Raw genomic sequence first — 25,939 nt, 5'->3', positions numbered from 1 at the left:
CAGCATGGGAACCACCTCCACTGCCCTCAGCCCCTTCGTGTGCCCTCCAGGGTGGAGCGGTGGACCGGGGTGTTCTGGACCAGCTGTATTCAAGTGAAGCTGAGGCCACATCAGCAGGCCCCTCAGAGGCCCGTGATGCGCCCAGCACAGGCTCGAGGTAGGTACGGGCTATAGTGGCTCAAGCGGGAGTCAGGATCCACCCTGCCTGGCCTGTCTCGGGCCCAGAGCCAGGGCTGCCCCAGCCACTGCACTCAAGGGCACATAGCCTCTCAGCCCCTGTCTGCCAGGGCTGTTGAGGCTCTCCCGCCGCCTCTGTAACCAGCCTCCCTTCCCACAGTGTGCTGGGGGCCGAGGAACTGATAAGCAACATGCCCGAGGACGTCAGCAGTCCCCTGAGCACAGGCTACAACACCCACAGTGGCAGTGAGGAGATAGTCACCGAGCCCAAGGCTTCCCTTCATGGCTCCCAGGAGCTTCCCGCTAGCGCCCGAACCCGGCCTCGCACAGCCAGCGAGCTAATCCTTGACAGGTATGCGGGAGTGGCAGCTGGTGGAACAGGCCGGGTCGGGGCGGGGGAGGCTCAGGCCAGAGATCAGAAACTACATGAACGTGATCCCTGCAGGTGCCTGTCCATCCCAGAGCTGGAGGAGGCTGAGCAGTTCGAGGCTGGGCAGGGCCGAGTGCTACGGCTGCTGCAGGCTATGTACCAGTGCGTGGCCGCACACTCGGAGCTGCTCTGCTACTTCATCATTGTTCTCAACCACATGGTCACCGCCTCAACCACCTCCCTTGTGTTGCCTGTGCTGGTCTTCTTATGGGCCATGCTGTCCACCCCGCGGCCCAGCAAGCGTTTCTGGATGACGGCTATTGTCTTCACTGAGGTGGGCGGTGGCCCTGGGGGGTGAGGGTAGGGGTGGGGTCCTGGCCCTACCATGCTGACCCCGCCTGCCCTGCAGGTCATGGTGGTCACCAAGTATCTGTTCCAGTTTGGCTTCTTCCCCTGGAACAGCCACACGGTGCTGCGGCGCAACGAGAACAAGCCCTACTTCCCCCCTCGCATCCTGGGCCTGGAGAAAACGGACGGCTACATCAAGTATGACCTGGTGCAGCTCATGGCCCTCTTCTTCCACCGCTCCCAGCTGCTGGTGAGTGCCAGGTGCCAGGGGCAGGCACCTCAGCCATCTTGTTCCAGGAGGCGAGGCTGGACGCTGGGGGCCCCATGGTGGGCCTGGCCATCTTGCCTGGTCCAAGAGTTGCCCGGCGCAGCCATGCCGGCCTCCCAACCACCCTCTTTCCTTCCCTCCACAGTGCTATGGCCTCTGGGACCATGAGGAGGACCCGCCCTCCAAGGAGCCTAATGGGGGTCCCAGGGAGGAGAAGGAGCCTGGGGAGGAGCCAGCCCTGCTGGGACTCCAGACCGAGGAGGACGCAGGGCCTCAGGAGGAGCTGGGGGTGGCTGGGGCCCACACCAAGGATGACATTCCAGAAGATGTGAGGGATGGGCCCCCAGAGCCACAAGTGGAGTTCAAGACCCACGACACAAGACGCATCAGTCTGCGTTTCAGGAGGAGGAGGAAGGAGAGTGCAGAACCCAGAGGACCGGCAGCCGTCGGTACGTGTCCCTGTCAATCCACAACCACCCCAGCCCACCCAGCTCTCATGCTGGAGTCACCACCCCAGCCACGTTCGAGCCACGCCCTCTGTGTCCACATGCCACAGCCTCCACTAACCCACTGCTGTGACCCTGGAAGGGCCCTGTGCTCAGGCTGCTGGTCTGTGAAATTGGATGATGGCAGCCCGAAACGGGCTCTCAGGGTGGTCGGGGGCTGAGCTAGGCCCAGCCCCCTGTGCCCGTCCGTCAGCGGTGACTGCTCCCCCACAGAAGCTGAGACTGAGGATGAAGAGGAGGCCGCAGCTGCCTCTCGGAGGAAGAAGAGGCGGAATCGCCCCCGGGAAACAGTGAAGGCGGTGGGCATCAAGCTGCAGACTTTCTGCCTGTCCCTGTGAGTGACCGACCTGGGAGGGGCCTAGGGGAGGGTTGGGTGGGAGCAACTGAGGAGGTGCTGAGCTGAGCTCCCTTCCACCTACCCGCAGGGCTCAGAGCGTGTACCAGCCCCTGTGGCGTTTTTTCCACGATATCCTGCACAGCAAGTACCGCGCAGCCACCGACGTCTATGCTCTCATGTTCCTAGCTGACGTTGTCGACTTCATCATTATCATCTTTGGCTTCTGGGCCTTTGGGGTGAGCTGGGCTCAGGGCCGCCAGTGAGCAGAGCCCAGAGGCCACCCCAGCTCTCCCTGACCTTTCCTTTCCCGGCCACAGAAGCATTCAGCGGCTACGGACATCACGTCCTCCCTGTCAGATGACCAGGTACCTGAGGCCTTCCTGGTCATGCTGCTGGTCCAGTTCAGCACTATGGTCGTTGACCGTGCCCTCTACCTACGCAAGACCGTGCTGGGCAAGCTGGCTTTCCAGGTTGTCCTGGTGCTGGCCATCCACCTCTGGATGTTCTTCATCCTGCCCGCTGTCACTGAGAGGTGCGTGCTGGGGGTGGGAGTCAGGCGCAACCTGCAGAGGCATGCTTTGTGGTGCCTGGCAGATCCTGAGTTGGGTTCAGGGACCTTGGAGCTCCAGCTGCTGGACTCAGGTGGGGTGCCCTGATCTGGACTTCCTGTCCCACCTAGGATGTTCAGCCAGAATGCAGTGGCCCAGCTGTGGTACTTCGTGAAGTGCATCTACTTTGCCCTGTCCGCCTACCAGATCCGTTGCGGCTATCCCACCCGCATCCTTGGCAACTTCCTCACCAAGAAGTACAACCATCTCAACCTCTTCCTTTTCCAGGGGTGAGTATGGGTCAGCCCAGGGAGGGTCCAAACTGCCCTCTCTCCGCATTCCCTGATGGGTCCCCTGGTCTTGGACAGGTTCCGGCTGGTGCCGTTCCTGGTAGAGCTACGGGCAGTGATGGACTGGGTATGGACAGACACCACACTGTCCCTGTCCAACTGGATGTGTGTGGAGGACATCTATGCCAACATCTTCATCATCAAGTGCAGTCGAGAGACAGAAAAGGTGCCTGGGCCCAAAGCAGGAGTAGAGAGGGGACACTGGTCACTCCCCATTAGGGCAGATGGGCACTGTGAGAAACAGACAACACAGGTGGCCTCTCCCTGGGCTCACAACTCATGTCAACGTGAGGCCACAGAACATTTCTAGAACTCTTCCTGGCAGCCAGAAGGGGCTTCTTAGAGAGGGAAGTGAATTCAGCCCTGTGAGGGACAATTGGCATTATGGTCTGAACAAATGCCTAGTGGAAGAGGCCTGTCCATAATGTCAGTTGAATTTTTGTTCTTTTTTAGCAGCTTTATTGAGAGGGAATTCATACACCACAAGATTCACCCACTGAAACGGTACAATTTGGTGGTTTCTCGTGCACTGGGAGTTGTGCAACCATTGCCAGTCAATTTTAGAACATGGTCGTCACTCTAAAAAGAAACCCCGTACCCGTTAGCAGTCGCTCTCTGTTCCCTATGGCGCAGCTCCTGGCAGCCACCACCTATTTTCTAATATAGATTTGCCTGTTCTGGACATTTCATACAAGTGAAATCACACAATGTTTGGCTTTCTGTGACTGGCTTCTGTGACTCGGCATGTTATCGAGATTCATCCATGTAACAGCATGTGTCAGAACCTCATTTCTATGGTTGAATGGTGTTCCATTGTGTAGATATGCCACCCTTTTTTTTTCTGCCTCTTTTTTTGTTAGGGTTTGGGTTATGGGTAGGGATAGGGCTTGGGTTAGGTTTAGAGCTAGAGATACTGTTAAGGTTAGTTGTTTTTAGGGTTTGGGATAGAGTTAGAGGAAGGGCGATGGCTAAGGCTAAGTCTAAGTTTAGGGTTAGGGCTAGGGTTAAGGTTAGTTGTTATTGTTGGGTAAGGGCTAAATCTAGTGTTAGGGTCAGGGTTATGGTTAGGGATAGAGTTAATGCTAAGGCTTCGCCCGTGGTTAGGGTTCATGCCACCTTTTGTATTCAACAGTTCCAAATGGTAATGGACACTTGGGCTTGTTTTTATTATAAAAAATGCTGCTATGGATATTCACCTATAAGATTGTGGGCACTCAAGTTTCCAGGTCATCTGGATAGACACGTAAAAGTGGAATTGTTGGGTCATGAGGTAACTCTAGGTTTCACTTTCAAATAGTTGTTTTCAATGGCGACTACACCATTGCAGTCCCACCGTCTCTTCCAACCCTTGCCAACACTTGTCTTTTTATTTCCCATCTTTGTGGTTTTGATCTGCATTTCCCTGTTGGCTAATGATGAGCATCTTTTCCTGTGCTTGTTGGCCATGTACATCTTTGAAGAAATGTCTGTTCAGACCCTTTTCCTATTTTTTCCTGTGTTAAAACAATGGTTGGATAAACAAATGGTGGCACAGTTACACCGTTCATTAAGTTGAGAGTGTTCCATAGATAGATACTAGCCTCTATCAGATTACAACTTGCAAATACTTTCTCCCATCCTGTGGGTTGTGTTTTTACTTTTCTGATGGTCCTCTGAAACCCAGAAGTCTTATTTTTTTATGTCTAGTTGTTTTCTTTTGTTGCTTGTGCTTTTGGCTTTAGACCTTAAGATCATTTGCCAGATCAAAGAGAGTGAAGATTTACCCCTGAGAGTTTCTTTAGGTCTTACAGTTGAATCTTGTATACAGCGTTAAATAAAGGTCAGTCTTCGCTCTTTTGCAAGTAAACATGCAGCTCTCCTTTCCCCACTGAGTGGTTGGCACCTTTGACTCACGTGCAGGTTTGTTTCTGGGTTCAAAATCTTTCCATTCCATTGCTCTCTGCCTGTCCTGTGCAGCACGTCTCAGCTGCTGTTCTGTAGTCAATGTTCAGTCAAGGCTTGACTTTCTGGGGTCCCTGGGTAAAGGGTCTGAGGTAGTGCTTGTGGCCTGGGAGCAGGGGTGGAGGCCTGCACACGGCAGGGCGGGGCAGAGCTGAGAGGTGACCCATATCCTGCCCCTCCACCAGAAATACCCGCAGCCCAAGGGGCAGAAAAAGAAGAAGATTGTTAAGTATGGCATGGGCGGCCTTATCATCCTGTTCCTTGTGGCCATCATCTGGTTCCCACTGCTCTTTATGTCCCTGGTGCGTTCTGTTGTTGGCGTCGTCAACCAGCCCATTGACGTCACTGTCACCCTCAAGCTGGGTGGCTACGAGGTGAGCAGCCGCCTTCTACTCTGGCCAGGGGAAGCAGTGCAGGTGCCACCTCTGCTGGCACACTGAGGACTCTGCCAGGCAGCCCCAGTCCCCGCTCCCTTACTTTCTCGTCCTCATGGACCATGCAGAGCTGGGCCTGGTTGCTGGCAACCTGGGGCGTCAGGGAGGATCCCCTGCTACCACTTCACTGTTCCCACCCCCCAGCCCCTGTTCACCATGAGTGCCCAGCAGCCGTCCATCGTGCCCTTCACAGCCCAGGCCTATGAGGAGCTGTCCAGGCAGTTTGACCCCCACCCGGTAAGTAGCCCCCACAATGACACGGCTCGGCAGGGGACAGAATGGCTTGGGGGCAGGGGTGGCCTGGCTTCATCCCACTGAGGTGCCACCCTGTCCCCAGCTGGCCATGCAGTTCATCACCCAGTACAGCCCTGAGGACATCGTCACAGCGCAGATCGAGGGCAACTCTGGGGCGCTGTGGCGCATCAGCCCACCTAGCCGGGCCCAGATGAAGCGGGAGCTGTACAATGGCACTGCCGACATCACCCTGCGCTTCACCTGGAATTTCCAGAGGTATGTCCTGGACTTGGGCGGGGGCTGGGCGGGGTGTGTCCCTCAGTGGTTCACGCTGCACGCACACCGGCAGGGACCTGGCCAAGGGAGGCACTGTGGAGTACACCAACGAGAAGCACACCCTGGACTTGGCTCCAAATAGTACTGAGCGGCGGCAGCTGGCCAGCCTGCTGGAGGGGACTTCAGACCAGTCAGTGTGAGTAGGCGTCAGGAGGTCTGGGGGCACTGGGAAGGCAGGCCAGACCTAACCCGCTGGACTCCTCCCCACAGGGTCATCCCTAACCTCTTCCCCAAGTATATCCGAGCCCCCAATGGGCCTGAAGCCAACCCTGTGAAGCAGCTGCAGCCCAGTGAGTGCGTTTAGGGGAGGGTGGAGCTGGGCCTCGGCCACTGCCCTGGGAGAGGGTGGTGGACCTTACTGTCTCACCGCTCTGACCCAGATGAGGAGGCTGACTACCTCGGCGTGCGCATTCAGCTGCGGAGGGAGCGAATTGGCTCCGGGGCTGCTGGCTTCCTCGAGTGGTGGGTCATCGAGTTACAGGACTGCCAAGCTGAGTGCAACCTGCTGCCCATGGTCATTTTCAATGACAAGGTCAGCCCACCCAGCCTAGGCTTCCTAGCTGGCTACGGGTGAGTGTGCGGTGACATGGGGCCTAGGGGCTGGGGGTGAGACTGTGGGCAGCAGCCCTCACGACTTACCCACCCCTGCCTGGCAGGATCATGGGGCTCTATGTGTCCATTGTGCTGGTCATCGGCAAGTTTGTGCGCGGCTTCTTCAGTGAGATATCACACTCCATCATGTTTGAGGAGCTGCCATGTGTGGACCGAATCCTCAAGCTCTGCCAGGACATCTTCCTGGTGCGGGAGACGCGGGAGCTGGAGCTGGAAGAGGAGCTGTACGCCAAGCTCATCTTCCTGTACCGCTCACCAGAGACCATGATCAAATGGACACGCGAGAAGGAGTAGGAGCCAGGCTCCTCGTGCACCGTGAATGAAGGAGCTGGCCTGGCATGCAGGAGGGCAGTGCTCCTCGGGCCACGGGAGCAGACACCCCAGTCCAAGGCCACCAGCTGTGACAGGTCCTCCTGGCCCACTGAGCCCTGATGCTGCTGTCAGAAGGATGCTGTGGCCCCTCCGCGGCCCAGCACAGGACTGCTATCCCTTTCCGTCGTCCCTGCTGGGCCCAGTGCCAGACACACTGGGCCGGGGGCCCAGCCCTCCTTTCCCCACGTGTACTGTAGTTTTTTAATTAAAAACATTTTTTATTTATACAAATGGATAACCAGCTGCCTGCCCGTCCTTGCTGTCCTGCTCCAGCACATCAGAGGTCCCAGCGAGGTGGTCCTGAGTGTCCACCTGTAGGCTCAGCTCTCACCAGCCTGCGTCTGCGTCTCGTCATCACTGTCCTCAACCAGATACTCTTGCATCTCCTGCAAGACCCAGGCCCTGGGAGAAGCCACACAATGGGCATCAGCTCAAAGGTGCAGATGCCCAGAAGGGCCCCTCCCAGGGCTCTCCCGGCACAGCAGTACCTCTGACTGCGCAGCTGGGCCTCAGTCAGGATGTAGGGTGGCAGGGGGTCCAGGGAGGGCTGCAAGAGAGAGCCGGCATGGGCAAGTGGCTGCGTGATACAAAGCTGAGCCAGTGCCAACCTGCCACCCCACCCCCAAGAGTGGGAGGGCTTCCCTGTTACCAGCACAGGACAGGTGTCCACTCACCAAGTCCTTCATGTTCACACGGCACCCGTAGCAAAGCTGCTCAATGACATGGGCCTGGGGGTCCTCCCTGTGAGAGCAGAGCTGGACCTGTGTGCCTGGTCCTGGCCCTTCAGCGCATGGCCGGCGGGCTTGGTCCCAGGGCGTACCACCACCCTCCGTGCAGCTGCAAGGGACCAGCCATGGGGTGGGACGGGTCAGGGAGGGGACTCACCTCCCACAGGGCCCAGCCCCCTGGCAGCAGCCCTGGGCCCTGCCCACTCTTGCAGAGCAGCAGGATGTTGTGGGCGCCTCAGCTGGTGGGGTAAGGGACTGCGTCTGGGAGAGATGTAAAGTCTGGGCCCCGAACGCCGTGGCACTATCTGCAAGCAGAGATGAGCTGAGGGCACCTCGGGGACCGCTGAATCCCAACACGCACTCGCCGGTACCCCTCCCTCTCCACCCAAGCACCCCAAGGAGACGTGGCACAAACCAGCAGTGTCGATGTCCAGCGCGCACATGCAGAGCAGGCAGCGGGGGCCTGGGGGGTCACCAGCACTGCCGTCCCTGGGGGCCTTGATCAGCTTCTCACTTGTCCTGGAAGCGTGGGGACAGGACACGAATTCACCGCCGGTTGGCTGAGACCTTGCCCCTGCCCCAGGGTGGTGAGCTCAGTGCCCACCCTCCCATCCCCTCCAGGGTCCACACAGACCTGTACACAGTGCTGACGGTGGAGGGGAACTGGGCCTGCAGCCTGAGCATGAAGGCTTCCATGAGCCGATGGATGCTGGCCTTTTCGGGGGCCTAGGGAGAATGAGATGCGGGACTGCAGGAGTGGCTCTGGTGCAGAGGGACAGCCCCAGGCCCAGCTGTGGCTCTCTCTACACCATCAGCTCCCGAGAGTCTGCCGTGTTGGAGCTGGAGCAAACCAGGGCATACGCTTCTACAGTGTTTCTGTTGCTATATATAGTCACTATTAAAAATTAAATTACATAAAAAAATGTAAGTGTCTCTGACAAAGGCCCCCTTATCATGTCCATGACCCCCAAGCTGGGCACCTCACCTTACCGGGGACAGGGGCACCAGGGGGCGGCAACTTCCTTTCCTTGTGAGCCCCTGCCCCCTTGAGGACACCAGCCTGTCCTCCAATTCAAAGGGATGGCCAAGGATGCTGGGGGACACAGGGACTCCACTACGGCACAGGGACGCCACTACGGCACCAGATGGCAAGCACTGAGGCCAGAGGGCTGGTGTGACCACAGCTTAGGACGCTGAAGGTGTGCTTGTGACCTCTGCCCTGTCCCCGCCGGTTACCTTGGTGTCAATGGCTGGTGTCAATACAGAGGGGACAGCAAACAGGCGGTTGTAGAAGGCAACCTCCTTCAGTGTGTGGTCGCGCATGGGCCGTACCACCACCACGTCACCATGCCGCTCGTCGCAGAAACCCTGGGGGGATGTTGCTCACTGCACCCAGCGGACAGGCTCACAGTCCCCCTCCCTCCCTGTCAGCTGGGGAGTCACAGCCTCCTCCCTCCACAAGGGAGGCCCCAAGACTGATTTACAAGACTAGTTTCAAGTGAAGGGGCCTAAGGGATAGGGTGGGCGGGGCGCCTGTGCAGCCTGCCCCCAAGTACCGTGTCCCAGGCCAGGAAGGCTCCTCTCCCCAGTGCCAGGTTAGTCATGAGCTTAATGGCCAGGCGGGTGCAGCTGTCCCCTGTCATAATCTTGGAGTAGCCATGGGTCCGGGCCACGTGCAAAATCAAGTGGGTTCTGCGAACAGGACAGGGCGTATCAGACCCCTGTGGGGCTGGGCCAGGACCTGGGGGAGAGGGAGGCTCACCGCAGGGTCTGCAGAAGCTCCTCCTTGGCTGTCAGTGTCTTTGCTGAGTTGAAGAGTCTAGACAGAGCCTCAGTCTGGGCAGCTGTGGGTGGCTGGGCCTCGGTCTGGGCAGCTGAGGGTGACACAGCTGGGTCCTGGGGGTCCTGGGTGCCAGGCTGCCTCAGCCGCTCCTCCCCCTGGGCTGGTGCATGCTGCTGCTGCAGGAAACTGTCCACGGCTGCCTTGTAGGCCCCCTTGGTCCCCAAGGGCTCCTGAGCAAAGCAGCGAAGCACAGATGGCGGCAGGCTGAACACCTTGCAGGGTGGGGGAGGATAAGGGAAGCTGTATGAGGCCCAGGCCCCACTCTGCACATACTGAGGAACAGGCCCAGGCAAGAGGCCCGCAGCCACACCCCAACCAGTAGGCACGCGCCCATCATGGACATCCTCCAGGGGCCTTTTTCACAGGCCCACCCACCTCTTCCAAAGCAACAATGTGCCAGGGAAAGCCAACTGTCTGCAGGATTAGCTTCATCTCAGCAAGGGTTTTGGCTCTGTCCTCTAGGCTCTGTCCACAGGCTGCTCCCTCTGAAACAGGCAGGCAACATGGAGTCATGGCTTACGGAAGAGCCCCAGGCAGGCAGGACAAGGCCAGTACATGAGAAACCCCTCGAGGCTGTGCTCCGCAGGGCAGAGGTTTCTGTAAAAACCACAGGTTGCAGACCTTCTCCTTGGAGGAGCATTTTCAGAATGGGGGTTGGGTTCTCTGCATTGGCTGAGGAGCTGGGCGGGGAGGGGAGGGAGGGGCAGGTTAGCATCCGGCCCCTTGGGCAGTGAACTAGCCTGTCTCACTCACTGCCCTAGACTCCATGGAGGAAGCCAGGCAGGCACTCCTGCCTGCCTGTCTGCCGGTCTGACTTAGGACAACAGCAGTGCCACCAGTTGTTGGATATGTGCACTGTCTCCTGAGAAACGCCCCTGCCTAGGCCTCGGCTGAGCACAGTGCCAGCCGTTTCAGAAGGCCCGCCCCAAGCAGCTGGGGCCTGGGAGGAGAAACGACCACACGTACCATCAACGTAGACGACCCCTGGCACAAAACGCAGTCTTTTGGCAGAATCTCGACTCAGGCCCTGGGGAAGGGAAAGGACTGGGCCTCAGCCCCACAGTCAGAGGCCACAGGACACTTTCCCTACAGAGACCCTTCTCCGTCTGGACTGGGCACCCTCAGGGAAGGGGTAATGACCCCTCACCTGCAGCTAAACAGGTGGCACGGGGAAGCTGTACAGCCCAACTCCCTTCAAACTGGCCTTGTCTGCGCACCTGTACTCTCCCTTGTAAAACCTCCTTCCCCAGGCTGTCCCTGCTCCTGGCAATGGCCTGAAAAGCAGCTGGGTCCACAGGGCCATCCGTGCTCCCTACACAAGCCCCTCCGACTGCTCAGCACAGAACAGGACAACAGTAGTAGAAGTAGAGGAATCGCTACTCAGATGGAAGAGCAGCGCAGGTGCTGAACAAACACCTGGGGGAGGAGGTGCTTATCTCCCATCATCTGGCCAGGTTTAGGGGACATCAAGTGAGAGCAGACGTACCTCGCTAGAGCCCTAGGCACATCCCAGGACCTGGTACAGACCACCCCACGGCTGCAGCTTTGTCCCCAGTACCTCCTGTCTGCAACCCCCACGGGGAGTGGAGAAGGTCCCTGTGTGTCCCGTCCCTGGGCCAATGCCTCCAAGATGCGCCAGCACCATCAGGGAAGCCACAACTGCCCCGACACTACAATCCGGGCAGGCTGACAGACCCTGTACAAAGGCCCCATGCTGTCTCTCTCACCTACACCCCTCACTCCTCCCCTTCCCCCCTTGACATAAGCTGTCTCCTCCAGCAACATGGCTTCATCTGGCAACATCCCTCGCCATGCTCCCTCATCTCAAGGAAGCTGCCAGGGCCAGGCCACTTTTTGTCTCACAAGGGACCTGCTCCTATTTCAATGTCTTGTCCCAGACACACTCCCAGGGTGAGGGGCAGCCCGTGGCTTCAGAGCTACCTTGACTGACGCTCCACTGTGCCCCCTGAGACATCCATTTCCCAGTGACTGCTTTTCTACAGTAGAGCCAATGGAGAGAGCACTAAGCTCGGACACAGCTGGGTGCTCCAGGTGCAACTCCCAGCCTGTGCAACTCCCGGCTTGTGCACCTCTTGCATACACATTCGAGAACCCTCCAGGGCTGGTCCCCCACCCTCAGGCTTGGCTGGGTGGTGGGCTGGGCCCAGGAGAACATTGTGGAGACGCACCTCAAGGACCTGCCAGACCATGGAGCTGGACGAAGGCCCCCCAGACCATGCCAGGAGCACCTGGGAGAGAAGGAACATCACTGGAGGGCACCACACCTCAACATGAGCACGCCTGCCCACCCCCGCCCCCGTGGGCGTCCCCAGACATGGGCCCATCCTCAGAGTCCAGGTGCAGGACATGGGGCGGAGCTGGTGGGACGCTGGGACAGGCCACCTGCAGAAAGGGTGGCAGGGGCACAGAGCCGGGGCCCGGGTGACAGAGAAGTCACCTCACACTCTACCTTCTCTCCCGGAAAGATGAGCCGGTTCTTCCCAAGTACAGCTCTGAACTTGTGGACGTAGAAGACCTTGAAACAGTCCCTGAAACAAAACCACCACTGGCTGTGGCCGCATGGCTCAGGCTGCCCATGCTTCATGGCAAGACAGGGAGGCTGCTGATACTGGCCTCTGCAGAGCAGCAGCCTGATGCTTGCTCAGTTACCTTTTCCTTCTTGTACCAACTTCCATCTTTAAAAGCAGCATCTTGACATTGAGGCTCTGCCCAGATGCCAGTGTGGAGGGGTTCTCACCAGGTATGGCTGCACCAGAATGAGCCTCACACCACAAGGGAAGGCCCACCTGAGTCACCCCCACAATCCTTACCTTTGTGAACCGATGTCTGAGGGGCCGGGAGTCCGGTGCTGCCTGCACCCCTAGGCACTCAGAAAGGCCCAGCTGGTGAACAGACGGGCACAGGCACATGCAGGACAAGGCCACCCCAACCTTCTCTTAAGCAGAGTTGATGATCCCTTCCAAGGTTCCCACAGAGAGAAGTGCTACCTCTTAGAGTGAAAGGGGAAGCCCTGAGCAGGCTGCAGGGACCCAGCATCCTGAAGCTCCACAAAGGCCTCTCTCTAGTTCTCTGATCCTTCCAGGACCAGAAATGCCTGGGAAGCTCCTGTGAATGCAGAGCACTGGGCTCTTCCCCACACTCACAGATCAAACTCATAGGGTAGATCCTGGGAATCTGTGGTCTTGATAAACCTTCCAGTTGATTCTCGGGCTCCCTAAGACAGAGGCTGTCAGCCTTGACAGCACATTAGAATCACCAACTATGTCACAGTATCTTGGGGATGAGGCCCAGGCACCTGCATTTTAAAGCTCCCCTGGCAACCCCAGCAGTGAGGGCAGAGAAGAGCACCCTGGGCAGAGGGGGGCAACGCTGCCCCAAGACCCACCTGCTTCTTTCTTCCTGCTCAGACATCCTTGTGTCCTCAGCAATCCCCCTAACACTGAACAGAAACTCCTTCTAAGGGGGGCCAAACAGTCACCCCACAGGTCCTAAAGGATGATAACTCTACTCAGTGTTTAACAGCAAAATGCTGGAGCTCTAGGGATCCCAAGTGACCAGCCATGGGAAGTGACTCCCAGGGAGAGCAGGTATGGTGAGGCTCTCCCAGCAAACACAAATGCTCAACTTTACCTGCTCAGTGGGGGTCGGGGGGCATCGCCCTGGGGCTGCCCCACTCCATGCCCTCCCTGCACCACTAGTGTCCTGAAACCACACTCTCCCTCTGGGTCAGGCCACGGTTGCCCACACGTGCTGATCCTCACAATCACTGAGGAAATATGCTCAAAACCGAGACTGACAAAACCTACAACCAGAAAATCGGCTTCCCATCTTTTTCCAAAACTGAGCAAGCCCAGGCCAGAGGGCTCTGGGCTCAGAAGGAGCGGTGCAGCCTCTCTTATCAGCGAGTTCTCCAAGCAGATTGGAGAGATCATCACTTTTAAATACTCTGAAGTGCTTAAAGCAGTGGCTTCCTTGCCTAAAATGCATTTCCTCGTGGCACACGCCTTGTTCTACTAAACACGCACCGAGTCTACTAGGCTCCCAAAAGATATTCAGGGACAAGACAGTTTTTGGAAAACAATTTACTCAGTCCCTTCAGTTTCCTTTTTAGAACATTTTAGAAAGCAGAAGCCAAGACTCTTAGAGACCAACTTAAAGACACAAGCCAGACACTCATTCAACAAATGTTCATTTGTTATACAAAGCATGCAACATCACCAGGAATTAACAGGGATAAAATGGGAGACCGGCCCTGCTCTCATGAGGCTGTAAATTTAGCAAAAGTGATCAGATATAGAAAAGTTATGATTCAAGGGTGATTAAGACAAGAGCACAAAAGAGCTTCACAGAAAACAGAACATGCCCACGCCTCTGAGAATAAGCCTCTGTTCCCATTCAATGGACCCCCAGAGATGGAGGAAGGCTGGGCTGCCTTCTACTCCTCTACCCCTCACAAGTATTAAGTTGGCCAAAAAGTTCATGTGGTTTTTTTCCATAAGATGGCTCTAGCAGCACTTAGTTGTCTTTAACTTCATTTGAAACAATTTTGTTAGATTGCGCTGTGACAGCTGTCATACCAGCGTGCATTAAAAAACAAACTTATCAGTGGGGTGGAAATGAGGACAACTGGAATTGCACAACAATAAAAAAAGGAAAAAATCATAAAAAATAAACTTATCAAAATTGGTGATTTTTTTGTGTAGCCCTTTTAACATTGAAGGTGGAAGAAGTTATGTGACGTTTTTGGCATATTATGCTTTATTATTTCAAGAAAGGTAAAAATGCAACCAAAATGCAGAAAAACACTTGTGCAGTATATGGAGAAGGTGCTGTGACTGAATAAATATGTTAAAAGTGGTTTGCAAAGTTCCGTGCTTTGACAATGCTTCATGGTTGGGTAGACCACTTGAGGCTGATAGCAATCAAATCAAGACATTAATCAAGAATAATCAATGTTACATCATGTTACATGTTACACCATGGCCAACATACTCAAAATATCCAAATCAATAAAGTTATTGGTGAAAATAAAAAAATGTGTATTCTATTTTACAGAAAAAACACACACGGACTTTTAGGTCAACCCAATAATACACACATCAGGCACACCTGCCCAAGACCCCAGGATGCTCCAAATTACCCCTGGGCGTGTTCTAGCTGCCGAGAAATGCTCATCCCACCTACAATTCACTCACACTCACTGCCAACTCTCCTAGGTCCATCACATACCTTCCTGCCACCTGATCCACAGTTGAATGATGGGAGAATATTACCCATAAAGGAAACCAACACTTCCCTCACCAACACCAGTCACCAGGAGCGACGTTAGAAGGAGAATTAAAATGATTCAACACTTCTAAAAGCAAGAAATAAAGCCACAGAAATGGAAGCAATCCTAATCCTGGCTGCTGAGCAAGACTGTTTACCAGGGTCTCCTACCTACCTCCAGGCCTCACCTGCAGAAAGCATCTCCTGCTCGGATCACCACGACAGGCAGGCCTTCCTTGCACTTCACACACTTCAGCTCAGGGCTTTGGAGACATGTGGGGAAGGCAGAACAAGAACATAGATTAGCCCTGGCTGGCTTGCTCGGTGGGTTAGAGCATTGTTCTGATTGATATGCAAAGATTACAGGTTTGATCCGAGGTCAAGGCAAATACAAGAATCAACCAATGAATGCAGTAATGGATGGAACAAAAAAATTGATGCTTCTCTCTCTCTCTAAAATCAATATAAAATTTTTTTTTAAAAAAGAACACAGATTACACGCCCCCTTCCAGCAGGCAGAGTCTTGCTTCTCACCTCAACCTGGTGTAGGAAAGAGATAATGTAGGGGACTGTACACACACAAACCAGGACTTGTGTCTTATCCAAAATACCAATTTGAAAAAATACAATGGCCCTGGAGATTGCCAGTCTGTTAAGCCAGCTCAGGAGGCACATAAAGGCAACTCTCAATCCCTCCGAAGCTGGCAGGAGAGAAGAGACAATTTGTGTCGCTCTGGGCGGGAGATATGGAGCCACTGAGTGACAGCGAGTGGGAAGCCGACTTCCTTTTCCAGTAAGGACAGACAGAATGGTCAGCGGCAGAGCTGTCCCAATGACTGCAAGAATTTGAGGTGCGAGCGAGCGGAGGGAGCCCCTTTCTGCCGGTGTTCACCACAGGCTTGACAGGCATTCCCGCGGTGGTGCGGAGCGAGGTCCAGTCCCTACCCGGGACCCCCGGGCTCCTGGGCTCGTCCTCGGCGGTCTTTGCATTTTCTAGGGTGGAGGGCCCGAGACTGACCGCAAAGCGCGACAGGGGCCTCAGGGCAGGGTTTACCGCCGGTCGAGGACGCCGGGTACCGAAGGGACGGGTGTGGTGTCCAGCTCTTACCCAGGCCGCGGCGGCAGCGGCCCCTCGGCTGTGGGCTCCCCGTACTCCTCGCCCACCTGACACATGGTTGTACAGGACTGAGGTGCAGACTGTAGCACAGCGCGCTCTGATGACGTCACCGCAGCGCCGTCGGGGCCGTGACTCCCTCAGACGTCAGGGCGGCGCCGTCGCGGCCGTGACGCGCGGGCCGGTCCGGGCCGGGCCGGCCGGGACAGCGGTGGCGGCGGCGGCGGCGGGCCTGGCCCCGGGATGGCGATGTTCCGCAGCCTGGTGGCCTCGGCTCAGCAGCGGCAGCCGCCGGGAGGGCCCGCAGGCGGCGACAGCGGCCTGGAAGCACAGTACAGCTGCCCCATCTGCCTAGAGGTCTACCACCGACCCGTGGCCATCGGCAGCTGTGGCCACACGTGAGTGCGCCGGCCTCAGGGCGGTGGCGGGGCCGACTCTCCGCCGCGGGGAGGGGTCTGCACCCGGCCGGGAGGGGCCTGAGGCCCGCGACTACCGGGGCACAACCGAGGAGCCCGGCGCGCGGAAGACTCGGGGGCGGAGGCACGGGGCTCCCTACGCAGCGCGGGCCCCAGGCTTCCGAAGCGTTCATCTGCCAGCCCCGGGCACTTGACCCTACCCCCCATCGGCACACGGGGGTGACCGAAACTGCCCGGTTCGGAGTCCCGGGGTCCCCAGGGCTGCTAGCGGGCTCGGTGGGCCTCCCTGGGTACCCAGAGGGCAGCAAGCGCTCGACCTCTGCGCCAGTCGCCTTGGATTCGGTCCCGTGAAGACTGAAGTGGGCAGTTGTAAATAAATGCCTGTGGCTTCCGCTGTCAACTCTTTTTCGGACGCGCTGTCTGTTGTCTAGACTGCTAAGGAGAGGAGTTCCCTAAAGTTAGGAGAGGGGCTCGTTTGGAGTCTGATGCTGCTTTCTTTTGTTTTGATGGAGAACTTGGGTCACATCGATTAGCAAGCAGCCAGGCAGGCTCGCCCTCCGGGGACCAGTCACTAAGGACCTTACTAGAGTTTCCAGCTGCACCAGGGCCCACAAAGGGCTTCTGCGGGGTGTTTGAGGAACAGAAACCTGATGATGTGGCTCTCCTCCCAGCTGAGAGCTGCACTCAAGTCTAATTGGAGCGGTCAGCCTGGTTGGGAGGGACCTGAAATCAGCAAGATGGGAAGAGGGGCCTAGAGGACTTGGCTGCCAGTAATGCTGCTGAGTGGGTCAGGCTGCCACTCCAAGGGTTTGAGCTGAGGTGCACCCAGGCTGGTAGGAGGCCCTAGAACATTTTGCGAACAAAGATAGCTGACTTGGGAGGCTCTCGATACAAAATGGTAGCTGGAACTGCCGGGTGGGTGTGTGACTGTTCGTCACCCAGAGAGGTAGCACAGATAGTGTCAGGTTCCAGGAAGCCTTCACTTCCTTTCTCACGCCCCCATGTCAGACAGCACAGGAGAGCACTGCAGGCTTGTCTTGAACGGCACTGCACCTCACTGTTTCATGCTTCTTGTGGCATTTTGACAGGAGCAGCCTCTGAACTGGACTTGTTTCTTGTAAGCACATACCAGTGGGTGTTTTAGGGTGTGTTCTGCATCTTTCAGTCCATCATTGAGAGAGCTGTAAGGCTTCTAATTTTAGAAGGCCTTCCCTAGGCTTCGAGTGGTGTCCCCTTGGCCCCAAGGCTCACCCAGCTCTGGGCCACAGAGTTTCCAGTCTCCTGGTCTGCACAAATCTCTATTTTCCGAGCATGTCTCTTCTCAAAATGTGGTTTCCAGAATACAGAACTACACAGAATTGTTGTGAAACCTCTTATAAACACCCCTCCCCCCATGCTATTTTTGGGCATAATCTGACCCCTCTCCTATTTCTGAGGCACGTCCTGCAAAAGCCTTTTCTACAGCTTCTGCCTGAAAAAAAGACTTAACTCTCTGACTCTCCCTGCTAGCTTGTTTTCCTAGCTATTCTGCCTCTCTTTCTTACTTCCCATAAGCTTCTCCCCCAGTGTTGTGGTGGCATGTGTGCAGATGAGCAAAGAAGATTTAAAGGCTCTGCCTTTCCTTTTGAAAACCTTGCTGGTGGTTTGGTTATTTCCCCCCACAGCTACCTGACTAAGCAATTTCCTTCTGCAGAATAAATTTTCTAGTGGTGAGAGCAGCCCTATAAAGGGATAGATACCCCTGCTCCAGCACCCAAACGGGGGGTTACAAGGCTTTTGAGCAGGAGCCCCTCAGTGGATCTTGTGGAAGAGCTCCCAGGAACTCCCAGGGGCCCCAGAGGAAGCCAGTTTTCTGTCACACTCAAGGGACATTCTGGGCAGCGAGCCATATCCGGAAACAGAAACTGCTTGGCTGTTTCTAATCCTCTGATGGACCCTCCCCAAGGGCCTGTGTGTGTTTGGGGCAGGGTTCAGCCCAGGCTGCCTTTGGCCTCTCTCTCTCTTCTTTCATCCCTTCTACTCAGTGCTGTCACATCTGTCCGTGCATCTAAGTATCCTCACGTACAGTTTGTTAATGAACAGAGGTCATAGAACAATTATAAAGCTTATGTTTAAGGGGAACTGTAAGGAATGATAATAATAGATGTGTTCTGAGTATTCCCTGCATGCCACAGTCCTGTGAGGCAGGTAGTGTCATTATTACTTTAGTACAAGGAAAATGAAATAGAGAGGCTCAGTAAAGTTCCCAAGTGTCCCAGCAAAGCCAGGATTTGAGTTTGGGCAGCCAGGCCTGCCCTACCTCTTAGCCACTCTCCCCGCACCACCTTCAGCACCCCCTCCCCCTGCAGTTTTGTAGCAGTAACTGCAGACCCTGGGGACGAATGAGCCTTTACAGCCCTCTGCCCAGCTGCACCCAGGCTACTGAGCTGGCTTCTCTGCGTGGGGTCCCAGGGGCCTCAGGAGTCTCTGTCACTCCCTGCTCGGCTGCCCGAGAGGACAGGCCTCAGACAGACCCACGGAGGCCTGGGCCCCCCGGTGGCTCACCTGGATCTGTGTGTGGGTGAGCCAAGTCAGGTGGGTCAGGACCTGAGCCACTGAGTGAGTGCCTAGAAAAGGTTTCGGAAGTCAGCCTCCCTGCTCAGGACAGCTCCAGGCGCCTGCGGCCCAGCCTGCCTGCCTGCCTGGGTATCTGAAACGCTGGCCTGTCCTGGTGCACCTGAATGGTGCCGTTGTAGCCTGGAGCCCATGCAGTGGTTGTCCGGGTATTGCAGCTGTGCCTGCGGGCCTGAGTGAGAGAGCGGACCCCTCAGCCGCGTCCTTCAGCTGAGAAGCTGTCCAGCACCAGCCCCTTGGGCAGATGCAGGCAGGAACCGCCTGTGGGAGAAGCGGGCACTCTTCGCCTGCCTGGCTCTCAGCACACCGCAGTGATGATGCTGGAAACTAGGCCGTGAGCTAAGCTACAGTGTGGACACCTGGTTCTGCCTCTAGCTCCTCGGGGACTGTGGCATGGAGACAAGCAGTGCTGTGGGGCTGGCGGGTGAGTCCGGGGTCAAGCAGGGGTCTGTGTGTGCCTTCTTGAGACTCCCAAAGTTCCCCTGCCTCCTGCTGGAGGACAGTGGGGCACCCTTCATCCCACCCTCTGTGTCTCTTGTCAGAGACCTGCTCCTCTGGAGGCCTGCACCGGACCCTGCATTCTCCCGATGATGTGGTGACGGCTCGTCCCCACGTGTGGTCCTGTGTCCTTTCCTTCTGCAAGTGTTTTTGCAGCTTTACTGATACAATTCCCTTATTTAAAGTGTGTAAGTCAGTGGTTCATAGTATATCCACAGCACTGAGTAACCATTACCGCAATCAATGTTAGTACATTCTGATCACCCCAAAAAGAAACCTTGCCCCCATTGGCAGGCAAACTCTATACCTCCCACCCTCAAAACCACTAACCTGCTTTCTGTCTCTGTGGATTTGCCTGTTCTGGACAGTTCACATAAAGGAAATCATATTCTGTGGTCCCTTGGGATGGGCTTCTTTCACAGAGCATGATGTTTCCAAGGTTCCTCCAGCGGTCACATCTGTCAGCACACACTCGCCCTATGGCTAAGTTGTAGTCCATCACAGAGGTGGTCCACCATCTGCATGGCTGATGCCTGTCGATGGACACAGGGCTGTTTCCACTTGGCTGTTGTGACTGGTGCTGGGTGAGCACTCATGTTGGGTTTGTTGTTTTGTTTGTTTTTGGCTTCCCCATTGTGACCATCCCACCAGCACTTTCCTCCAGAGACTAGGTGAAGCAAGAGGCTTCTATCCCCAGCCACTAGGCTAAGCATATGCTGAGACTAGAATCCTCGCTGGAGCACTAGGTTGGGTGTACGGTGTCTCCTTTGCATGCCTTCCGTGATGCCTGGTGAGCCCTCCCTGGGTGCAGGATGTGACAGGTGGGCCCACCTCCTTACTCTGCAGGACGAGGCCTTACCGGGCCTTCTCTCCTGTGCAGTCGTTAATGTGAGAGGTGACCAGCCAGGTGGTGGCAGCACCAGAGGCCAGCATGTAAGAGGAGGGCCTTGGGTTGGGCAGTATGAGGGACTCTGGACCCCCTTGCCTGGTTTTTGGTTTTTGGTGTTTGGTTTTGTTTTTGTTTTTTTTTTTTGGAGAAGGAGGTGAAAATATGATGGCGAAAGGAACTCTCATCCCTTAGCTTAGCTGTGTTCTCTGTACCTCAGGAACATCCTCACACCCCTGTGTCCCGTGCCGCTCACGTCCCCACTGTGGCCCGGCCTGCTTGACACACAGGCGGAAGTGGAGGGGCACGCGCCCTGGTCTCCTGCAGATTTCCTGCACGTGCAGAATCGCCGCCTTTCCCATGCATCTGGGCCCCTGTGATGAGACTGAGCGCATGCTCTTCTGGGGTGTGGGGTTCCATTTCAGTGTCTCCGGTTCCAGGCCCCTGTCACAGTTAAGTGGTCCCCACAGCGCTTCCTAGAGCTGGGCTGATGTGGTCCTACAGTTAAGCACCTTCTCCCTCTCACCCCCTCTGGCCAGCTTTGCCCCCTCATGAGCAGCACGCTCCTGTGCAGCACGGAGGGTGGTGGTGAACTCCCGCTGAGGGGTGCACGGGCAGGAGGGCTCACCGCACCTGCACACACCGGATGGGACATCTCCAGGGCCAGGAGCATCACTGCCCAACAGGGAGGGGCCCAAGCACAGTCCCTCCTGTCAGGCCCGTCAGGAGCCCTTCCGGCCCGGGGAGGGGGCCCTGTTCCGAGGCCACAGGTGCTCACCTGCCAGCTTTGGCGCTGCCCCATCCAGTGAGTCCTGGGCCCCTGGGGCCCTGCAGCTTCCTCTCCCACCATTGTTAGTGATTTCACTCTGCAGAGCTTAGTGGGTGGAGGGTCTTCAGGGTTGCCTGCACCCTCCCCGTGTCCTTTGAGCCCCCTGAGGTGTAATTACCATGTGGCAGTGAGACTGGCAGGCTGAGCCCTGGCCTCCTTCTACAGCCAGAGCTCTTGCTGGGAACATGGCCATGGGGCCAGCGAGCCACGGCTGCAGCTCTACCCAGTTCCAGGACATGGCAGAGGGTCCCAAAAGCCCATGGCTGGGAGGGGGCCTGGGGTCATTGTTTAGCCAAATGGTGCCCATCTAGCCAATGGGGCTCAGGCTCAGAAGTGACTGTCACCAGAAACTCCCAGCTGACAGCAGAGGGGAGTTGCCCTGCATGTGCTGGAGCAGGCTGGCCTGTGACCTCGGGCCCGTGTCCCCTGCCCCACTGCAGGTTCTGCGGGGAGTGCCTCCAGCCATGCCTGCAGGTACCATCTCCCCTTTGTCCGCTGTGCCGCCTCCCCTTCGACCCCAAGAAGGTGGACAAGGCCGCCCAGGTGGAGAAGCAGCTCTCATCCTATAAGGCACCCTGCCGGGGCTGCAACAAGAAGGTAACCCACCCCAAGGGGTTTCCTGGGTCCAGGAAGGGCCTTTTTATTTTTATTTTTTTAAGATTTTATTTGTTTTTAGATAGGGGGGATGGAAGGAAGGGAGAGAAGCATCGATATGAGAGAAACATTGATTGGTTGCCTCTCGCATGCCCCCAAACCAGGGACCAGACCCCTAAACCCACATGTGCCCTGACTGGGAATCGAACTAGGGAACTTTGCAAGACAACACTCAAGTGACTGAGCCACACCAGTCAGGGCCAGAAGAGGGGTTTAACTGAGTGCTTAGGGCCCTGGCTCTGCCCCCCAGCAAAGGAGCTGGGCTCATCCCTTTCTATTGAGGACCCTGCAGCTCTGCTCGGCCCCTCCTGCAGGGCACCAAGCACTTCTGGATGGCCCTGCCTCTTGTCCCATGTCGCATCCCCCATGCCCCATGCCACTGCCTGGCCTGGGCTCTGGGTTACCTGTGTGCACTGTAGCCAATACAGGGACACAGGCTGAGCTGAAACCCACCCTAGCCACCTTGACAGGGATTCATTCACCAGTCCCCTACGAGGTCCCAGCTGAGGGCACAGCTCAACAGCATGTCCCTGGGGTCACAAGTCTGTCTCCTTTCCTCAGAATCTTTTTTCCAGCACAGACGCTGGGCCCCTGAGAGAAGCCCCAGAATCTGCACACTGAGCTGCTGGGCTGTGAGCAGCAGGAGTGGGACCAGCTCTGCTTTCTGGTTGTTCTCTGGTCCGACAGAACCTGAGGCTTTTCCTGCTGCCCAGCCCCCTGACTGCCTGACACCTGCCCTGCCTCTCTTCCTAGGTGACGCTGGCCAAGATGAGGGTGCACGTTTCCTCCTGCATGAAGGTCCAGGAGCAGATGGCCAACTGTCCCAAATTTGTCCCCGTGGTGCCCACATCCCAGCCCATTCCCAGGTAGGCTGCCCCGCCAGGGGTCTGCATCACCAGGTGGGGGCAGCGCCGCTCCACCCTGAGGAAGTGGGGGGCTCTGCATGTCCTCTGGGGAGAGCCTCACCACCCTGCAGGAGGAGTAACCCAGGAGGTCCCATGCCAGGCTCATGCATCATCTCCCAGCAGGGGACACTGTCCCCAGAAAAGCTGAGTGTCAGGGCGGGCAGCCTGTCCTCGCCCTGCTTTCCTAGTTGTGCTGGGGAAGGAGAGGGACTGGGAGTTTATGAGATGGCAAGCGGCTCCAGAGAAATTGTGGTGGGCGGTGCAGGGGAGCAGGGCAGAGGGTCCCATGACGTCCAAGGCCCTCAGGACTCTGGCTGGGCCTCCTTCCTGCCCGCTGCCCAGGGGCAGGCAGGGCATGCCTGTGCTGGGGCAAGTGGGTCTGGGCTTCAAGAAGGATGCTAGTGTCCAGCGGGGCTACCGCTCACCCCTCCGCTCCCTGCCCCAGCGCCGTCCCCAACAGGTCTACCTTCACCTGCCCTTACTGTGGCGCCCGCAACCTGGACCAGCAGGAGCTGGTGAAGCACTGTGTGGACAACCACCGCAGTGATCCCAACCGTGTGGTGAGTGCCTGCTGCCAGCCTGCCCGGTGCCCGAGCCCCACTCTCCACCCATGGCGCCTTCCTGGGATCCCGGGGTGGGGGCCTCTCTTCACTCTGGCTCAGCCTCACCCTAGCACCCCTGTTCCAGGTGTGTCCCATCTGCTCGGCGATGCCCTGGGGCGATCCCAGCTACAAGAGTGCCAACTTCTTGCAGCACCTGCTCCACCGGCACAAGTTCTCCTACGACACCTTCGTGGTGGGTGTCCTGGCTTTTTTCCCTAGCCCTTAACCAGCCTTAGGCCCACAGTTCAAAGGGAGCTGAATACCCAGAGGCCTCACTGGGTTCCCGTGGGTGCCGTTTGCAGGCCTGGCGCTCATGGCAGCCAGGTCCCAGGGCCACCAGAGGGCCTTGGGGGCTCTAGAGCTACACAGAGCAGTTCAAGAGGGTCCCTCGGATTTTCGGGGTCTCCCACCACAAGCTCTTCACACTGGGGGAGCTGGCGGAGCTTCTCAGGGAGAGGCGGCCACAGGTATGGTGGCTGTCACAGGGGCGCCATCCCCCAGCCCTGCCAGAACAGAGAGCCCCGTGGAGGCTGGCAGGCTGGCCTCAGGCGCTTGTAGGAGAAAAGCCAGAGGGATTTCCCCACCTTGAAAACCTCCAGCTCGTTCTCCCTCTTCTACCTGCTTGGGTTGGAACCATGCAGGCTCTTCCTCCTGCTCAGCCCCTCCGCACCCAGCCCTGGCATCCTGTCCCTGCCAGCCGCCAGCCTCCAGGGGCCTGGGCTCCTGTTTGCCCTCTGGCGTCCCAGTGGTTGAAGGCATGGAGCTCTCTGGCTTCTCTACTCATCTCAGAAGCCCAGTTTTCACATCTGAGGCAAAAGGACAGCTCTTTCTTCGAGTGTCTGCCCCTCCCACAGGTCTGCTGGGCAAGGTGTCTGCTGGATGAGGCGTCCACAGGGCAGCTGCAGGGACCCTGTGCAGCCCTTGGGGCAGAGATCTTGGGAGAAGCTAGATGTTGATCCCACATGTGGGCAGCACTTTAACCTCCAAGAGCTTTCGCTACATGACAGCGATGGCCCCGTGACCCATGACTCTGCAGGGCCTCATTCTTGTCCTGGGTCATGCTGAAAGGAGGTGGGGAGACTGGAAGTGGTACCGCTGCTCTGTTTGGTGTGACTGGACAGAGAAAGTGGTCCTGAGAGGTCACTAGCGCAGCCAGCCCCCTTGTCTGGGCCCTTGGGCCCCCTGCCCATCTCCACTTCCTGTCTTCCAGGACTACAGCATCGATGAGGAAGCCGCCTTCCAGGCTGCCTTGGCCCTCTCTCTCTCTGAGAACTGAAGGCACAGCCCAGTCTCCAGGACCCAACCCTCCGGCCTCGAGGGACAGGGCCATGCTTGTTCTCCGGCCTTGCACCTGCACTTGAATGCGCCTTGTGGGCCAGGTGGAGCCTCCCTCATCTCAGAAGGAGAGGCGGTCCTCAAGATTGCCAAGCCCCAGGAGAACCCGCTGTCCCCTCGCCATCAGAGGGTAGCCGCCTGTGCTCCTGGCCAAGCATGGCTGGTTTCTTCGGTGCTTCGGGCCAAGCAGGCGGCCCTCTCAGGGTCGGCCCGTTGGGACTGAGAACAGTCAACTGTCTGTCTCTCTCAAAGCCATGATGTCCTGCCCGTGCGGAGGGGGAGCCCCAGCGATGCCCGGCTGGCCGCCGGCGTCTGGCAACGCTTCCCCTGTGCACCTGGTACTGGCTTTGTGATACCTAGAAATTCCAGCATTTTTCTATATATTCCAGTGTGATAACCTTTTCACATTTTATAGAGCAAAGACAAAGCAGTTACTCTTCATATTGCAATATCTGTGTTTGACTAGGAACAATAGTATTTTTATGGAACATTTACAAAATTATATTTTTTAAAAAAAATCAAAAACAGTTGTGGGATCAGGCTGGGGAGGGAAGGAAAGGTGGGGCCAATGCTGGCGCCGAAATGAACTGTGGAGTTTCGCTTGTGCGCATGGCATGGAGGTGGCCATGTCCCAGGTCATCTCATGGTTCTCCAGGGTTCCTGTGGTTGGTTTGTCATGTATTTCCCTTTGATAATGACCTGGGAGAAAGCCCGATGCCTTGGTCACTTCAGTGGCTGCTGGGCTGCCCTGGGGCCTCCTCCTGCCCAGGGTCTTGGCTTCAGCCCTGCTGTCACCTTTCCGAAGCTGACCACCTCCTGCCTCAGGCAGGGCCACCCCCAGCGGTGGCAGACCTTGGGGCGGCCTGTGCAATAGTGGGCTGGGCCAGAAAATGCTTGTCTTGTTCGGTTCATGGCATAAGTTATTGCTGTCTTTTTAAAAAATTTAAATAAAATGTTTCAAGGCATCTATAGCAGCCTGGTGGATTTCATTCTGTGAATATTAAAAGTGGAAGACTGGCTCTGACCGGTGTGGCTCAGTCGGCTGGGTGTCATCCCACAAACCAAAAGGTCGCCGGTTTGATTCCTAGTCAGGGCACATGCCTAGGTTGTGAGTTTGGTCCCCAGTCAGGGTGCAGTCCCTGGTCAGGATGCATATGAAAGGCAATGGATCGCTGTTTCTCATATTAATGTTTCTCTCCCTCGTTGATGTTTCTCTTTCTCCCTCCCTTCCCCTCTCTAAAAATAAGTAAAATCTTTAAAAAAGCAGAGGGCTGGTGTGGAGTCGTCATGGCCTGCCTTTGCAAGTGTGATTCTGTCCCCAGGCAGCTCCAGCTCAGAGTGAGGCTGCCTTCGGGGTCAGCCGTGAGGTCACAGTGTCACAGTGGCCAGGAGGA

General features: G+C 56.8%; 3 protein-coding genes across 4 annotated transcripts in view; 2 read left to right on the top strand and 1 right to left on the bottom strand.

Annotated features, from left to right (window-relative positions):
* The window catches only part of PIEZO1 (piezo type mechanosensitive ion channel component 1 (Er blood group)), a 63,905-nt gene extending 56,846 nt beyond the window's left edge, over window positions 1–7,059 (top strand). The window contains exons 35-51 of the mRNA XM_054588953.1: window positions 51–157; window positions 338–529; window positions 623–881; window positions 957–1,145; window positions 1,309–1,612; window positions 1,883–2,003; window positions 2,095–2,242; window positions 2,324–2,538; window positions 2,686–2,844; window positions 2,923–3,070; window positions 5,031–5,219; window positions 5,424–5,516; window positions 5,617–5,789; window positions 5,863–5,985; window positions 6,060–6,139; window positions 6,230–6,419; window positions 6,506–7,059. Of these exons, the coding sequence (XP_054444928.1) occupies window positions 51–157; window positions 338–529; window positions 623–881; window positions 957–1,145; window positions 1,309–1,612; window positions 1,883–2,003; window positions 2,095–2,242; window positions 2,324–2,538; window positions 2,686–2,844; window positions 2,923–3,070; window positions 5,031–5,219; window positions 5,424–5,516; window positions 5,617–5,789; window positions 5,863–5,985; window positions 6,060–6,139; window positions 6,230–6,419; window positions 6,506–6,755 (2,940 nt within the window). The 3' untranslated portion in view covers window positions 6,756–7,059. The remainder of the gene's footprint in view (window positions 1–50; window positions 158–337; window positions 530–622; window positions 882–956; window positions 1,146–1,308; window positions 1,613–1,882; window positions 2,004–2,094; window positions 2,243–2,323; window positions 2,539–2,685; window positions 2,845–2,922; window positions 3,071–5,030; window positions 5,220–5,423; window positions 5,517–5,616; window positions 5,790–5,862; window positions 5,986–6,059; window positions 6,140–6,229; window positions 6,420–6,505) is intronic.
* CTU2 (cytosolic thiouridylase subunit 2) lies at window positions 7,039–15,903 on the bottom strand. 2 transcript variants are annotated; one of them, XM_054588950.1, is made up of 15 exons: window positions 15,802–15,903; window positions 14,882–14,956; window positions 11,875–11,953; window positions 11,594–11,653; window positions 10,371–10,431; window positions 9,780–9,889; window positions 9,324–9,616; window positions 9,118–9,253; window positions 8,798–8,929; window positions 8,196–8,287; window positions 7,977–8,080; window positions 7,719–7,866; window positions 7,508–7,574; window positions 7,322–7,380; window positions 7,039–7,235 (listed from the first exon to the last, which is right to left on the bottom strand). In XM_054588950.1, the coding sequence occupies exons 1-15, from the start codon at window positions 15,864–15,866 to the stop codon at window positions 7,154–7,156; spliced, it is 1,563 nt and encodes a 520-aa protein (XP_054444925.1). In that variant the 5' UTR covers window positions 15,867–15,903; the 3' UTR covers window positions 7,039–7,153. The 2 variants fall into 2 exon arrangements, 1 of the variants encoding a protein (XP_054444925.1); XR_008530466.1 differs by lacking the exon at window positions 7,719–7,866 and having other exon boundaries at window positions 7,158–7,235; window positions 7,508–7,670.
* A 75-nt stretch (window positions 15,904–15,978) lies between these two features.
* RNF166 (ring finger protein 166) lies at window positions 15,979–25,504 on the top strand. Its single transcript, XM_054588951.1, has 6 exons — window positions 15,979–16,205; window positions 21,490–21,646; window positions 22,457–22,569; window positions 23,054–23,168; window positions 23,296–23,403; window positions 24,421–25,504. The coding sequence occupies exons 1-6, from the start codon at window positions 16,051–16,053 to the stop codon at window positions 24,484–24,486; spliced, it is 714 nt and encodes a 237-aa protein (XP_054444926.1). The 5' UTR covers window positions 15,979–16,050; the 3' UTR covers window positions 24,487–25,504.
* The last annotated feature ends 435 nt before the right edge of the window (window positions 25,505–25,939 follow it).

This window comes from Pteronotus mesoamericanus, unplaced genomic scaffold (assembly GCF_021234165.1).
Source record: "Pteronotus mesoamericanus isolate MK-2021 breed Mesoamerican mustached bat unplaced genomic scaffold, CSHL_Meso_final scaffold_165, whole genome shotgun sequence".
NCBI lineage: Eukaryota > Metazoa > Chordata > Mammalia > Chiroptera > Mormoopidae > Pteronotus > Pteronotus mesoamericanus.
Note: the sequence above shows the minus strand (reverse complement) of the source record. Positions and strands in the feature narration are given on the sequence as shown.

What these genes read in the sequence shown, in the direction of transcription:
- CTU2 (XM_054588950.1), bottom strand. Translation starts at nt 15,866, where the DNA reads ATGTGTCAGGTGGGCGAGGAGTACGGGGAGCCCACAGCCGAGGGGCCG. An exon ending in ACATTGTTGCTTTGGAAGAG is followed by an intron (nt 9,617 to 9,779) that starts GTGGGTGGGCCT and finishes CCACCCTGCAAG; the next exon opens with GTGTTCAGCCTGCCGCCATC. An exon ending in GTGTGAACATGAAGGACTTG is followed by an intron (nt 7,381 to 7,507) that starts GTGAGTGGACAC and finishes TCTCTCTTGCAG; the next exon opens with CCCTCCCTGGACCCCCTGCC.
- RNF166 (XM_054588951.1), top strand. Translation starts at nt 16,051, where the DNA reads ATGGCGATGTTCCGCAGCCTGGTGGCCTCGGCTCAGCAGCGGCAGCCG. An exon ending in ATCGGCAGCTGTGGCCACAC is followed by an intron (nt 16,206 to 21,489) that starts GTGAGTGCGCCG and finishes GCCCCACTGCAG; the next exon opens with GTTCTGCGGGGAGTGCCTCC. An exon ending in GCCGGGGCTGCAACAAGAAG is followed by an intron (nt 21,647 to 22,456) that starts GTAACCCACCCC and finishes CTCTCTTCCTAG; the next exon opens with GTGACGCTGGCCAAGATGAG.